Consider the following 16,623-nt stretch of genomic DNA (forward strand, 5'->3'; position numbering starts at 1 on the left):
TGTTTATGCAGTTACGTATTTTATATTGTTTGCAATGGTGTCCCGTTTGTCTTTTTAAATTACTCAATTCCACAGAGAAAACAAATACCGTGATCTCGTTTCCCAACAAATCATTTGTATCAAGCATACACGTGTTCTACAGGATGCTTCTAATGGAAATAAATTATTCCATATGAAACTATAAAAAAATGTTTCAAGTCTAATACGTTATCTGATGACAATTTAACGAAATTTCTGGTCGAAGCCACTGTTCAACCCTGCAACGAAAAAGCTTCAGGGATCACAAAAGAAATAATTGATGGGTGCGCGACAGAAAAGGACCCCGAGCTTAATCACAGCGGGTTTTAATTAAAACGCTTTAGAGCTGTTTGTTTCTGTTGAAAATTAATGAGAATCGAAAAACAAAAAAGTGACAAGTACGGGCAAGGCACGTATGTACGCGATGCAGAGAAACTGTGTTAATTTTTAAAAGGTGATTTAAAGGTGGTTTTAATTTGTTTGTGTCAAGTGAGTGACTTACAGAGGCGTAGCAAAGGACGGCGTGTTTCAGAGAAAATAATGATCCGGCTAGTTATCTCATAACTTACTAATAACGCAAATGTAACGAAATGAAGATCAAATGCGAAGATGAAGATCGAGATTTTTTCAAACAAGAAGAGAACGTTGTCAATAAGAATCAAGTTTTTTTTGGGTTTAAACGAATGCTTTATCGTGAGAAGGAAAATGGAACAGTTCTCCTCCCTAATTAAAATCTGTTTTGCAAACATTCACAGCTTCACTTATCCCTCCTGTCCTGAATAAAGCCCTCTTCGTGCAACGTGTTAACGTTTCCAAGTATTGGAAGCAGCATTCCATTTAAAGCTAATATTTCCGGGAAGTTTCCCGGAACAGAAAGGTCGAAAATGAGTTTGATTTCCTTAAACGGAGGAAATAAACCCCCGAAGAAAAAGGTGTCGTTTACCTTTTTACCTAATGGTGATGGCTAATCTACAGAGTGGGAAAAAGGTACTGGACCAACAACATCCCACGAAAGCGGAGGTTTCAATGATGCTTGACTCGGAAAAGCTTGGCTGGTTTGCCCTCGGGGAATTTTTCGGCAAAGTTGGATCAAAGGCTCATGGGCGCCCATTGCGTCAAGTTGAAATTAATTTCATTACTCTCTACCGTTGCAGATAACCTCAAATCGGACCAAACCCAACAGTATCAGTGCCAGAGTTACAACAATAACAACAACAACAATAGTGGCAAAAATCACATTACCAAACCCGTACCACCGGATTTGACCCCGGGAGGCGAATTCATCGACGGAGGAGGGGAATGCACCGACGATGATTGCCAGTATCGGGCGACCGATAATGGGATCAATTCGAATGATCGAAATAAATTCTGTGGCAGTTTACCGAATCATTTGGACGCGGATGACGCTTGCGAGGCCATCTTTAAGCAGAATGGTGAGTAAGGCGTTGTAGTTATAAAAGATCAAACATTTTTTTCGTGGTAAATATTAAGAGTCCTCGTGGTTTAGACCAATCGCAGATTTATCATACGGTTCCAATTCTTCAGCATCTATTTGTAATGTGGTGCGTACCGCCATAATTTACGAGAAAGACAAACATTAAAAAAGTGGTATGAAATTATTCTAGAGAGAGATTTGTGAGGGGTTTAAAAAACTGTTTTAAACCACGCCGATCCACGTCACTGTCGGTTCAAAGGAGATCGGCCACACACATATGTGTCCATTCTAGCTTCGGTTTCAGAATGCCGGTATTCGGATTTGAACTTTGGAGAACTATGTCATGTGACATATGAACCTGGCCGTCCCAAACCAATTTTCCAACCCCAAGTTTCGATGACGTGATAGCTCTAGTTATAAAATTTTCAATTACGTAATTGGTTGGAGATTTTCAGAAGTAAACCACGGCTCAAACAATTTTTATATTTTCCCCAATTTTTTTTTTTGTGTGTCTTCATTTGAAAGTCTTTCAGACCTAGGCTGGCTTGTCTTTCGCCACATAAATTCTCATTAATGCGCTGAACTGCCGTTGATCCAACCCTAAATAGAAACCAAATTGTCCAAAATTCAGCCAGGACTAAGAAAAGCTTTCGACGAACAAAGTTTTTATGATGCCCTGGGTAGTCGTAACGTCGGAAGATTAGATGGCAAGACATAACCGGCCATTCCAGTTTTCTGGAAACGCATTTCCATGGACCTTCAAAGTCAGTCCAGATCCACTCACTGATCCTATCTCTAAGGAGACCTGCACCACCACTTGCGAAGGAATTCCTGGAGGAACTTGCGGAAGAATTCCTGGAGGAACTTGCGGAGAAACTTCCGGAGGAATTCCTGGAGCAACTGCCGGAGAAATTCCTTGAGAAACTTCCGGAGGAATTTCTGTAGGATCTTCCGGAGGAATTTCTGGAGGAGCTTCAGAGGAATTTCAGGAGGAATTCCTGGAGGAACTTCCAGAGGAATTCCTGGAGGAACTTCCGGAGGAATTCCTGGAGGTACTTCCGGAGGAATTCCTGGAGGTACTTCCGGAGGAATTCCTGGAGGAACTTCCAGAGGAATTTGTGGAAGAACTTTCCGAAGAATTCCTGGAAGAACTTCAGGAGGTATTCCTGAGAGAACTTTTGGAGGAATTCCTGGAGAAGCTTGCGAAGGAATTCCTGGAGGAACTTTCGGAGGAAATCCAGGAGGAGCTTCCTGAGGAATTCCTGGAGGAACTTCCGAGGAATTCCTGGAGGAACTTCCGAGGAATTCCTGGAGGAACTTCCGGAGGAATTCCTGGAGGAACTTCCGGAGGAATTCCTGAGGAACTTCCGAGGAATTCCTGGAGGAACTTCCGGAGGAATTCCTGGAGGAACTTCCGGAGGAATTCCTGGAGGAACTTCCGAGGAATTCCTGGAGGAACTTCCGGAGGAATTCCTGGAGGAACTTCCGGAGGAATTCCTGGAGGAACTTCCGGAGGAATTCCTGGAGGAACTTCCGGAGGAATTCCTGGAGGAACTTCTGGAGGAATTCCTGGAGGAACTTCCGGAGGAATTCCTGGAGGAACTTCCGGAGGAATTCCTGGAGGAACTTCCGGAGGAATTCCTGGAGGAACTTCCGGAGGAATTCCTGGAGGAACTTACACAGGAATTCCTGGAGGAACTTCCGGAGGAATTCCTGGAGGAACTTCCGGAGGAATTCCTGGAGGAACTTCCGGAGGAACTTCCGGAGGAATTCCTGGAGGAACTTCCGGAGGAATTCCTGGAGGAACTTCCGGAGGAATTCCTGGAGGAACTTCCGGAGGAATTCCTGAGGAACTTCCGGGGGAATTCCTGGAGGAACTTCCCGGAGGAATTCCTGGAGGAACTTCCGGAGGAATTCCTGAGGAACTTCCGAGGAATTCCTGGAGGAACTTCCGGAGGAATTCCTGGAGGAACTTCCGAAGGAATTTTGGGGGAACTTTCGGAGGAATTCCTGGAGGAACTTCCGGGGAATTCCTGGAGGAACTTCCGGAGGAATTCCTGGAGGAACTTCCGGAGGAATTCCTGGAGGAACTTCCGGAGGAATTCCTGGAGGAACTTCTGGAGGAATTCCTGGAGGAACTTCTGGAGGAATTCCTGGAGGAGCTTGCGGAGGAATTCCTGGAGGAACTTCCGGAGGAATTCCTGGAGGAACTTCCGGAGGAATTCCTGGAGGAACTTCCGGAGGAATTCCTGGAGGAACTTCCGGAGGAATTCCTGGAGGAACTTCCGGAGGAATTCCTGGAGGAACTTCCGGAGGAATTCCTGGAGGAACTTCCGATGGAATTCCTGGAGGAACTTCCGGAGGAATTCCTGGAGGAACTTCCGGAGGAATTCCTGGAGGAACTTCCGGAGGAATTGCTGGAGGAACTTCCGATGGAATTCCTGGAGGAACTTCCGGAGGAATTCCTGGAGGAACTTCCGGAGGAATTCCTGGAGGAACTTCCGGAGGAATTCCTGGAGGAACTTCCGGAGGAATTCCTGGAGGAACTTCCGGAGGAATTCCTGGAGGAACTTCCGGAGGAATTCCTGGAGGAACTTCCGGAGGAATTCCTGGAGGAACTTCCGGAGGAATTCCTGGAGGAACTTCCGGAGGAATTCCTGGAGGAACTTCCGGAGAAATTCATAGAGGAACTTCCGCAGGAATTCCTGGAGGAACTTCCGGAGTAATTCCTGGAATAACTTCCGGAGGAATTCCTGAGGAACTCCCGGAGGAATTCCTGAGGAACTTCCGGAGGAATTCCTGAGGAACTTCCGGAGGAATTCCTGGAGGAACTTAAGGAGGAATTCCTGAAGAACTTCCGGAGGAATTCCTGGAGGAACTTCCGGAGGAATTCCTGAGGAACTTCCGGAGGAATTCCTGGAGGAACTTCCGGAGGAATTCCTGAGGAACTTCCGGAGGAATTCCTGGAGGAACTTCCGGAGGAATTCCTGAGGAAATTCTGGAGGAATTTCTGGAGGAACTTCCGGGGAAATTCTTGGAGGAACTTCTGAGCGAATTCCTACAGATACTTCCGGAGAAACTCCTGGAGTAGCTTTCCGAGGAACTTCCGGAGGAACTTCCGGAGAAATTCTTGAATGATCTTATGGAGGAACTCCTAGAGGAACTTCCGGAGGAATTCCTGGAGGAACTTCCGGAGGAATTCCTGGAGGAACTTCCGGAGGAATTCCTGGAGGAACTTCCGGAGGAATTCCTGGAGGAACTTCCGGAGGAATTCCTGGAGGAACTTCCGGAGGAATTCCTGGAGGAACTTCCGGAGGAATTCCTGGAGGAACTTCCGGAGGAATTCCTGGAGGAACTTCCGGAGGAATTCCTGGAGGAACTTCCGGAGGAATTCCTGGAGGAACTTCCGGAGGAATTCCTGGAGGAACTTCCGGGGGAATCCCTGGGGGAATTTCCAAGGAATTCCTGGAGGAATTTCCGAGGAATTCCTGGAGGAACTTCCGGAGGAATTCCTGGAGGAACTTCCGGAGGAATTCCTGGAGGAACTTCCGGAGGAATTCCTGGAGGAACTTCCGGAGGAATTCCTGGAGGAACTTCCGGAGGAATTCCTGGAGGAACTTCCGGAGGAATTCCTGGAGGAACTTCCGGAGGAATTCCTGGAGGAACTTCCGGAGGAATTCCTGGAGGAACTTCCGGAGGAATTCCTGGAGGAACTTCCGGAGGAATTCCTGGAGGAACTTCCGGAGGAATTCCTGGAGGAACTTCCGGAGGAATTCCTGGAGGAACTTCCGGAGGAATTCCTGGAGGAACTTCCGAGGAATTCCTGGAGGAACTTCCGGAGGAATTCCTGGAGGAACTTCCGGAGGAATTCCTGGAGGAACTTCCGGAGGAATTCCTGGAGGAACTTCCGGAGGAAATCCTGGAGGAACTTGCGGCGGAATTCCTGGAGGAACTTCCGGAGGAATTCCTGGAGGAACTTCCGGAGGAATTCCTGGAGGAACTTCTGGAGGAATTCCTGGAGGAACTTCCGGAGGAATTCCTGGAGGAACTTCCGGAGGAATTCCTGGCAGAACTTCCGGAGGAATTCCTGGAGGAACTTCCGGAGGAATTCCTGGAGGAACTTCCGGAGGAATTCCTGGAGGAACTTCCGGAGGAACTTCCGGAGGAATTCCTGGAGGATCTTCCGGAGGAATTCCTGGAGGAACTTCCGGAGGAATTCCTGGAGGAACTTCCGGAGGAATTCCTGGAGGAACTTCCGGAGGAATTCCTGGAGGAACTTCCGGAGGAATTCCTGGAGGATCTCCCGGAGGAGAAATTCCGGGAGGAACTTCCGGAGGAGTAATTCCGGGAGGAACTTCCTGAGGAGGAATTCCTGGAGGAACTTCCGGAGGAAGAATTCATGGAGGAACTTCCGGAGAAGAAATTCCTGGAGAAACTTCCGGAGGAAAAATTCCTGGAAGAACTTCCGGAGGAGGAATTCCTGAAAGAACCTCGGAGGAGGAATTCCTGTAGGAACTTCCGGAGGAGTTCCTGAAGAAACTTCCAGAGGAGTTGCTGGAGAAATTTCTAGAGGATTTCCTGGAGGAACTATTCTGCCAAATGTACTATTTGGCAAAATTTCCTATTTGGCCAAATGTCCTATGCGGCCAAATGTCCTTTTCGGCCAAATGTCCTATTCGGCCATATGTCCTATTCTGCCAAATTTCCTATTCGGCCAGATGTCCTATTCCTATCCTAATGACCTTTTCGGCCAAATGATCTTTCCTGGAGGAACTTCCGGAGGAATTCCTGGAGAAATTTCCGGAGGAATTCCTGGAGGAACTTCCGCAGGAATTCCTGGAGATATTTCCGGAGGAATTCCTGGAGGAATTTCCGGAGGAATTCCTGGAGGAATTTCCGGAGGAATTCCTGGCGGACCTTCCGGGGGAATTTCTGGCGAAACTTCCGGAGGAATTTCTGGCGAAACTTCCGGAGGAATTTCTGGTGGAACTTCCGCAGGAATTCCTGGCGGAACTTCTGGAGGATTTCTTGACGGAACTTCCGGAGGAAGTCCTGGCGGAACTTCCGGAGGAATTCCTGGCGGAACTTCCGGAGGAATTCCTGGAGGAACTTCCGGAGGAATTCCTGGAGGAACTTCCGGAGGAATTCCGGGAGGAACTTCCGGAGGAATTCCGGGAGGAACTTCCGGAAGAATTCCGGGAGGAACTTCCGGAGGAATTCCGGGAGGAACTTCCGGAGGAATTCCGGGAGGAACTTCCGGAGGAATTCCACCGGGACCTCCCGCAGGAATTCCGGGGGGAAATTCCGGAGGAACTCCGGAGGAACTCCGGAGGAATTCCGGGAGGAACTCCGGAGGAATTCCGGGAGGAACTCCGGAGGAATTCCGGGAGGAACTCCGGAGGAATTCCGGGAGGAACTCCGGAGGAATTCCGGGAGGAACTCCGGAGGAATTCCGGGAGGAACTCCGGAGGAATTCCGGGAGGAACTCCGGAGGAATTCCGGGAGGAACTCCGGAGGAATTCCGGGAGGAACTTCCGGAGGAATTCCGGGAGGAACTTCCGAGGAATTCCTGAGGAACTTCCGGAGGAATTCCGAGGAACTTCCGGAGGAATTCCTGGAGGAACTTCCGGAGGAATTCCGGGAGGAACTTCCGGAGGAATTCCGAGGAACTTCCGAGGAATTCCGGGAGGAACTTCCGGAGGAATTCTGGAGGAACTTCCGGAGGAATTCCGGGAGGAACTTCCGGAGGAATTCCTGGAGGAACTTCCGGAGGAATTCTGGAGGAACTTCCGGAGGAATTCCGGGAGGAACTTCCGAGGAATTCCGGGAGGAACTTCCGAAGGAATTCCGGAGGAACTTCCGAAGGAATTCTGGGAGGAACTTCCGAGGAATTCCGGGAGGAACTTTCGGAGGAATATCGGGAGGAACTTCCGGAGGAACTACAGTAGGAAATTCTGGAGAAATTCCAGGAGGAACTTCCGGCGGAATTCCGGGAGGAACTTCCGAGGAATTCCGGAGGAACTTCCTGGAGGAATTCTGGGAGGAACTTCCCAAGTAATTCGGAGAGGAACTTCCGCAGGAATTCCGGAGGAACTTCAGGAGGAATTCCGAGGAACTTCCGGAGGAATTCCGAGGAACTTCCGAGGAATTCCAGGAGGAACTTCCGGAGGAATTCCGAGGAATTCCGAGAGGAACCTCCGGAGGAATTCCGGAGGAACTGGAGGAATTTCCGAGGAATTCCGGGAGGACTTTCGGAGAGATTCCGGGGGGAACTTCCGGAGGAATTCCGGGAGGAACTTCCGGAGGAATTCCGGGGAGAACTTCCGGAGGAATTCCGGGGAGAACTTCCGGAGGAATTCCGGGGAGAACTTCCGGAGGAATTCCGGGAGGAACTTCCGGAGGAATTCCGGGAGGAACTTCCGTAGGAATTCCGGGAGGAACTTCCGGAGGAACTTCCGGAGGAATTCCGGGAGGAACTTCTGGATGATTTCCGGAAGGAACTTCCGGAGGAATTCCGAGGAACTTCCGGAGGAATTCCGGAGGAACTTCCGGAGGAATTCCGGGAGGAACTTCCGGAGGAATTCCGGGAGGAACTTCCGGAGGAATTCCGGGAGGAACTTCCGGCGGAATTCCGGGAGGAACTTCCGGCGGAATTCCGGGAGGAACTTCCGAGGAATTCCGGGAGGAACTTCCGAGGAATTCCGGGTGAACTTCCGGCGGAATTCCGGGAGGAACTTCCGGCGGAATTCCGGGAGGAACTTCCGGAGGAATTCCGGGAGGAACTTCCGGAGGAATTCCGGGAGGAGGGACTTCCCGAGGAATTCCGGAAAAAGGAACTTCCCGAGGAATTCCGGAAGGAGGAACTTCCCGAGGAATTCCGGGAGGAGGAACTTGCGGAGGAATTCCGGGAGGAGGAACTTGCGGAGGAATTCCGGAAGGAACTTCCGTTGAATTCCGGGAGGAACTGCCGGCGAATTCCGGGAGGAACTTCCGGAGGAATTCCGGGAGGAACTTCCGGAGGAATTCCGGGAGGAACTTCCCGAGGAATTCCGGAAAAAGGAACTTCCCGAGGAATTCCGGAAGGAGGAACTTCCCGAGGAATTCCGGGAGGAGGAACTTGCGGAGGAATTCCGGGAGGAGGAACTTGCGGAGGAATTCCGGAAGGAACTTCCGTTGAATTCCGGGAGGAACTGCCGGCGAATTCCAGGAGGAACTTCCGGAGGAATTCCGGGAGGAACTTCCGGAGGAATTCCGGGAGGAACTTCCGGAGGAATTCCGGGAGGAACTTCCGGAGGAATTCCTGGAGGAACTTCCGGAGGAATTTCCGGAGGAACTTCCGGAGGAATTCCGGGAGGAACTTCCGGAGGAATTCCGGGAGGAACTTCCGGGAGGAACTTCCGGAGGAATTCCGGGAGGAACTTCCGGGAGGAACTTCCGGAGGAATTCCGGGAGGAACTTCCGGAGGAATTCCGGGAGGAACTTCCGGAGGAATTCCGGGAGGAACTTCCGGAGGAATTCCGGGAGGAACTTCCGGAGGAATTCCGGGAGGAACTTCCGGAGGAACTTCCGGAGGAATTCCGGGAGGAACTTCCGGAGGAATTCCGGGAGGAACTTCCGGAGGAATTCCGGGAGGAACTTCCGGAGGAATTCCGGGAGGAACTTCCGGAGGAATTCCGGGAGGAACTTCCGGAGGAATTCCGGGAGGAACTTCCGGAGAAATTTCTGGAGGAACTTCCGGAGGAATTCCTGGAGGAACTTCCGGAGGAATTCCTGGAGGAACTTCCGGACGAATTCCTGGAGGAACTTCCGGACGAATTCCTGGAGGAACTTCCGGAGGAACTCCTGGAGGAACTTCCGGAGGAACTCCTGGAGGAACTTCCGGAGGAATTCCTGGAGGAACTTCCGGAGGAATTCCTGGAGGAACTTCCGGAGGAATTCCGGGAGGAATTCCTGGAGGAACTTCCGGAGGAATTCCTGGAGGAACTTCCGCAGGAGGTTTCGGAGGAATTCCTGGAGGACCTTCCGGAGGAATTCCTAGAGGAACTTCCGGAGGAACTTCCGGAGGAATTCCTGGAGAAATTTCCGGAGGAATTCCTGGAGGAACTTCCGCAGGAATTCCTGGAGATATTTCCGGAGGAATTCCTGGAAGAATTTCCGGAGGAATTCCTGGCGGAACTTCCGGGGGAATTTCTGGCGAAACTTCCGGAGGAATTTCTGGCGGAACTTCCGGAGGAATTCATGGCGGATCTTCTGGAGGATTTCCTGGCAGAACTTCCGGAGGAATTCATGGCGGAACTTCCGGAGGAATTCCTGGCGGATCTTCCGGAGGAAGTCCTGGCGGAACTTTCGGAGGAATTCCGGGACGAACTTCTGGAGGAATTCCGGGAGATATTCCGGGAGGAACTTTCAGAGGATTTCCGGGAGGAACTTCCGGAGAAATTCCGGGAGGAACTTCCGCAGAAATTCCGGGAGGAACTACCGGAGAAATTCTGGGAGGAACTACCGGAGAAATTCCGGGAGGAACTTCTGGAGGAATTTCGGGAGGAACTTCCGGAGGAATTCCGGGAGAAACTTCCGGAGGAGTTTCGGGAGGAACTTCCGGAGGATTTTCTGGAGGAACTTCCGGAGGATTTTCTGGAGAAACTTCCGAGAGGAATTTGTGGAGGAGTTCCGGAGTGATTCCGGGAGAAACTTCCAGAGGAATTGCGGGAAGAACTGCCGGATGAATTCCTGGAGGCCCTTCCGGAGGATTTCCGGGAAGAGCTTCTTGGGGAATTCCCGGAGGAACTTTTCGAGGAATTCCTGGAGGAACTTCCGGAGGAGTAATTCCGGGAGGAACTTCCGGAGGAGGAATTCCTGGAAGAACTTCCGGAGGAGGAATTCCTGAAAGAACTTGGAGGAGAAACTCCGGAGGAGTTCCTGAAGAAATTTCCAGAGGAGTTCCTGGAGAAATTTCCAGAGGATTTCCTGGAGGAACTATTCTGCCAAATGTCCTATTTGGCAAAATTTCCTATTTGGCCGAATGTCCTATGCGGCCAAATGTCCTGTGCGACCAAATGTGCTATTCGGCCAAATGTCCTTTTAGGTCAAATGTCCTCTTCGGCCATATGTCCTATTCTGCCAAACTTCCTATTCGGCCAAATGTCATATTCCTATCCTAATGACCTTTTCGGCCAAATGTTCTTTGTGGCCACATGCCCTATTCGACCAACTGTCTTATTCTGCCAATTGTTATATTCGGCAAATGTCCCATTCGACTCAATTTCCCATTAGGCCAAATGTCTATTTCGTCCAAATGGATGGGTTTCGGCATAATGGATTTTTCGGCCTTGTGGCAGTCGGCTATATGGCTTTCTGCCGAATGAGTTTTGGCCAAACGACCCTTCCTTCTAACGAAAGATTTATTGAAAGGTTTCCCAAATTATATTCGCAAGAATCGGGAAGGGTTTATTTGAGGAATTCCCGATTTATGTTTTGAAGTAAATCAATCCTTATTTCTGGCATTCCAAAATCGGAAATTCAGAACGGTCATTCATAAGTATTTCTATTTCGCTTTGCTTGAACGTATTATTACGGAAATCAACTAACTGTGTGAACAGCTATAAACAAAAGTAAAGTCAATAAACGGTCTGTATTGCAAAATTTGACCAATTTGCAAAGTTTGATCTTATTCAATACCTACAGAAAAGCTATCAAAATTTCACTATAGATCCTTAAAACTATCCAATGACCTGCAACATTGTAACAAGTGTCAGCTTGCAAATATGAATTTAATTAATGATTGAACACGCTACCGAACACGATAATCTTTTCTTCTACCTCGGATAAATCCTGGCCCCAATCCAACTGGCAACCGATAGCCGGCTCGACACTCACTCACTGGGCTGGGCTCGAATCGCAAGGTCGCATGCAAAAACAATGATGTTAATAATTGAATCAAGCACGGCTGAGATTCACTCCAATTATCACCATCACAGAATAGGAATCCCATTAGCACACCACCATTGCCACCGGTCGGTCGGCGGACGGACACCGCCAGACCGGTTGACACACAATTATTGGTATGTATGGCGTCTGCAATTACGGTGTTTTTGTTCGACTGCATCATTGTATGTATGCTGTGCATGACGATCTTGTTGGTGGTACGAAAAAATGGGGTGCAAAGGACATCAATTTGATTACGAATCTGCATATTCCCGTGGCGGGCTGTCGTACCAAATGGGAGCACTCTCAAGCCGCAAGAGAGTTGAACACCTGCTCGCATAAGTGGGGCACTATTTCGAGTTGATTTCTTCATAACTATTTAGTGACAATTTTGTAATCATTATTTTAATCGGAAAATCAGAATGTTACCAACTTATGTAATTATTATAATTAAAATTGAGTTCCTCAGCCAAAAACGATTGCGTGGAACTGTTATCATTATATGAGAGGCAACTGCATACGTTGAAAATCGCAGTTGATTCCTTCCAATTTCGATTATTTTCGGGAGGTCCATTATACACCCTCTCACCGTTCATTTTCGATCAGCGAGCAATGTAGGCAAATCTTATCATTCAAACAATACTTCGTGTGACTGTAACTGCTGCAGTTACAGTACAGCAGCTCATTGGTAAGCAGTAAATCCCATGTTGGGACCCATAAAACGTTGTAACGAATGAAGATGTGTTTTGCGATTTATCCTAAAACTGTGTCCTCCTCATAACATATTTTGTTCGTTGAACAGTACGCAATATTGGACGGGATTACTTCAACCTTCAATAATTACACTAGCTGTAACTCGACATTCAAGAAGAAGAGATGCGCTAAGAGCAAGCGGTATTCACCTGATCGATACGTGTAATACGGACTATAGTAATATAGTAAAAACTTCAACCAGTTAATATATAAATGAATTCCGAAAAAAAATGTTAAAAGTACGAAATACAATATCTCAACTCTTTTGACTGTGCCGTAAAATCTACTTGCGGAGAGTCCGATCAAAAACTATATTTCAAAGATGGCAATAGCCTTGGTGTACGATGAAGATAGAAACAGCTCTAGTTTCAACATAGTCTAACCGTTAGTTATCCTGAATGCCCCGCAGACGATATCGTTAAAATGTTTGACTTCAAAATAACCGGCAAAGCTTTGTTCAATTTGAAAATATTTGTCCAATTCCCGCGACGCCATCATTCAGCCCATAATCGACGGAATGCAATTGTGTGCCAAATCGGCTACCATCACCGCATCATTACCATCCGCCAATCACATAATCCACCCCTAGAGATCATTATTGTGGCGTGGCACCTATACACAGCTGCTACCCCGATATTATAAGCCCCCTGAATTAGCTCGTTCCTCATCGGATGGAATAGACCTCGGAATGTATCTACTGGCCAGCCCAAACATGGTCCATGTAGCTCCATTTTAATAACCAATTATTCACAACAGCACTGCCGACCGAGTTAGCCAATCGACAAACAGCCTATCGGCCCGAATAGGCAGGATGGTTGATTTACATATCGATATAATGATCTGGCCACCATCACCGCGCGCGGTGGATTATGTCCACAGATTGCCGAGCTGGATTTGGTGCCCCAGGAATGAATATCCGATGACAATCTGTGAATTGTACTCCGCACTATGTCGGTGCGGTCTCTGTTTTGAAATATAATTAATCAATTGATGATATCTGCTAGTGGGTTTAGGTACGATGAGGAAAGCTAGCATATATGAACAGGGAGAACACCAACCATCAGGAGATAATGTTTGATTGAGCTGAATGTAGTCTGAAATCAGGATAGCCAAGGACATTTGAATGGAAAATTATTGTTAGAGTATGTTTAGTGGAATGTCTTCAGTTGTCATAAGGCGAGTTAGTACTATTTCATTCAATTCCTCTAATCAGTATCGTCATAAAGCCCTTTTTTGACCTTAACAATTATAGGGAAAAGGGTGGCCAATGGACATTAATCGAAAAATCTATCTCCAATTTGTCTAATTTATATATCATAAGAAAATTTATAACTGATTATGGGGCCCTCCTTAGCCGTGCGGTAAGACGCGCGGCTACAAAGCAAAACCATGCTGAGGGTGGCTGGGTTCGATTCCCGGTGCCGGTCTAGACAATTTTCGGATTGGAAATTGTCTCGACTTCCCTGGGCATAAAAGTATCTTTGTGTTAGCCTCATGATATACGAATGCAAAAATGGTAACCTGGCTTAGAAACCTGGCAGTTAATAACTGTGGAAGTGCTTAATGAACACTAAGCTGCGAGGCGGCTCTGTCCCAGTGTGGGATGTAATGCCAATAAGAAGAAGAAGAAGAAGAAGAAGATGAAACTGTATACCCTAGACAAGAGAATCGAAAAAAATTGAAGCGCTATGTTTATTCAGTCAAAAGATTGGGCTGGCGGAGTGAAAAAATCTGATGAAAATCGTTCCTTACTTTGATTTGTATGTTTTGAAGTCAATTTTTCTCCAAAAACAAGATTTTATATACCTACCATTTTAAAACTTAAAGCCTTAGCTTTCGATAGTTTGATTTGTTTTGCACTCGAAGACTCAAGACGATATCAAAAAGTTGTAGAAGAAAAACTTTCATTATAATAGTTCTTCGCAGTAGAATGGTACCGCAAACCTAATGTCCCCAAATGTCCCCTCATCTGTAAATGGGGGAATGAAATATATCCCTAGTACCACCTTTTAGTGTGTGATTTGCTTGCGCATATTTGCGCTTTTACAAGAACGCTGCAATCAAAGTTTACTTAAAAAATCTGGATTTTATTCTCTATACTTCGTAATGATCAGAAAATGAACAACATTATTGCTAGAAATATGGTTGTTTTGTTTTTTTCGAGCGTCACATTCTTTGAAGGGTTAACAATGACCCTTAAAGGTTGAAAAAGGTTCTTAAATATTCCTTCACATAATATTTGTTGCATAGAAACAGTTTTCATTGAGAACATATTTTTGGCCGTCCATTTGTATGAGAACTCCCGATATTGCCTTGGTGTCTCAAACATAGCTAGACTTCAATTCCCTCGTGGTGAAGCAAGACGTTCGGTTCACTGGTGCTTAAGACCAACTGGTGGTGTTTCGTCACGATCTTCTTGATCTAGTGAACGGCTCCAGCAGACGTACAATTTCTGCTTGAACGGATCCGTTCAGATACTAGAGTTTCTTGACTGAGCCAATGCAATGTCCGTGCCTACAATTGAATCAAATAAATCTGGAGAAGTGTGCGTCTTCAGGCTTCCTGGAGAACTTGGAAAGACTCGGCTTCGGAAGGTTTACACAGTGTTAATGTTAAATGCACGAAGGGAATAGTAACGTGTACCAAATTCAAATTTCTCATATTTCCGGTTAATGCTCTCGGTAAGGCTTCATATTCATCTGCATAACGATCAAGCAATCCATAGGTGACTCCAGCTTTTCTGACCATGCCTAGAAATTCGTTTGATTTTCCAAAAGAAATTCTTCTGCAATTCCAAGAGAAATTTTTGAGCATTTTAAATTTGCTGAACATCAACTAAAAATTCTTCTGAGGATTTTTTCTCAAATTTCCACGGGAAGTTCTTTTAATTTCTCATAAATCCATCGAAAGCTTATTCTGGTTTTCAACGAAATTGCTCACAAGAACCGTCTACGGGTTTGAAAATTTTTCACTTCCTTCAACATCAACTTAAAAACAAACAATTATTGAGGTTGGGTCCGATTTCCGACTGCTCTCTCACTGTGCACTGTGTGAAATGAACTTATTTGAAAAAGCTTTTTATTTTAAAGTTTATCCTACATTTGTATCAGCAGATTTTCGAGATCAGATTTCGGAAATTCTTCCTGAAAAAGCCCCGGAGAAGTTTTTGGAGGAATTTTCTGCAGAAAAGCTTGAGAAAGGTTTTGGGTCATCGATGTACACAGATGACCCATACCTTAGTTGACAGATCTAGAAAAACAAGAAAAGGTGTCTATGGGGTCAAAGTTGTACAATAGAGTAATTCAAATTTTTACTTTTTGGCTCCCTACGCTTAAACGATGACATTTGCTATTTTAATAATCGTCTTACATTTTTAGCTAATTTGGATGTAATTTGACTGAGCACAAGCAGTTTGAAGCTTATATGAAAATTACTATGAAAATAGTAACTTTTGTGGAAAACCGTTCCCCATCATTGTCCATTAAGCTCTAAAAATGTATGAAAACGTTAGCAATATAGGAAATTTAACAAGGGAAAATATCGTCGTTGTTGCTAAAAGATTTGATGCTGGCAACAAAAGTTATTAGGAAAATACTGAATTGTGGGAAATTCAATTTAACATGTTAAAGAATAACATCAATATCATTATTATTATTTATTTATTCAGACTAAGGCCGAAGTGGCCTGTGCGGTATATAAGAGTCTTCTCCATTCGGCTCGGCCCATGGCTACACGTCGCCAGCCACGCAGTCTACGGGAGGTCCGCAAGTCATCTTCCACCTGATCGATCCACCTTGCCCGCTGCGCACCTCGCCTTCTTGTGCCCCTCGGATCGTTGTCGAGAACCATTTTCACCGGGTTACTGTCCGACATTCTGGCTACGTGCCCGGCCCATCGCAGTCGTCCGATTTTCGCGGTGTGAACGATGGATGGTTCTCCCAACAGCTGATGCAATTCGTGGTTCATTCGCCTCCTCCACGTACCGTCCGCGTCCGCCATCTGCACCCCACCATAGATGGTACGCAGCACTTTCCTTTCGAAAACTCCAGGTGCGCGTTGGTCCTCCACGAGCATCGTCCAGGTCTCGTGTCCGTAGAGGACTACCGGTCTAATTAGCGTTTTTTAGATTGTCAGTTTGGTACGGCGGCGAACTCTATTCGATCGGAGCGTCTTGCGGAGTCCAAAGTACGTACGATTTCCAGCCACTATGCGTCTACGAATTTCTCTGCTGGTGTCATTTTCGGCAGTCACCAGTGAGCCCAAGTACACAAATTCTTCTACCACCTCGATTTCGTCACCACCGATGCAAACTCGCGGTGGGTGGCTCACATTGTCTTCTCTTGAACCTCTTCCTATCATGCACTTCGTCTTCGACGTGTTGATGACTAGTCCGATCCGCTTGGCTTCCCTCTTCAGTCTGATGTAGGCTTCCTCCATCTTCTCAAAGTCACGTGCCATAATATCTATGTCGTCGGCGAAGCCAAATAGCTGGA

General features: G+C 47.0%; 1 protein-coding gene across 2 annotated transcripts in view; it reads left to right on the forward strand.

The window, feature by feature from the left end:
• LOC134205768 (uncharacterized) overlaps window positions 1–16,623 on the forward strand; it is a 464,448-nt gene that overhangs the window by 291,244 nt on the left and 156,581 nt on the right. For both annotated transcript variants that reach the window (XM_062681347.1, XM_062681348.1), the window contains one exon: window positions 1,173–1,451. In XM_062681347.1, coding sequence (XP_062537331.1) covers window positions 1,173–1,451 — 279 coding nt within the window. The remainder of the gene's footprint in view (window positions 1–1,172; window positions 1,452–16,623) is intronic.

Source organism: Armigeres subalbatus, chromosome 1 (assembly GCF_024139115.2).
Source record: "Armigeres subalbatus isolate Guangzhou_Male chromosome 1, GZ_Asu_2, whole genome shotgun sequence".
Taxonomy (NCBI): Eukaryota; Metazoa; Arthropoda; class Insecta; order Diptera; family Culicidae; genus Armigeres; species Armigeres subalbatus.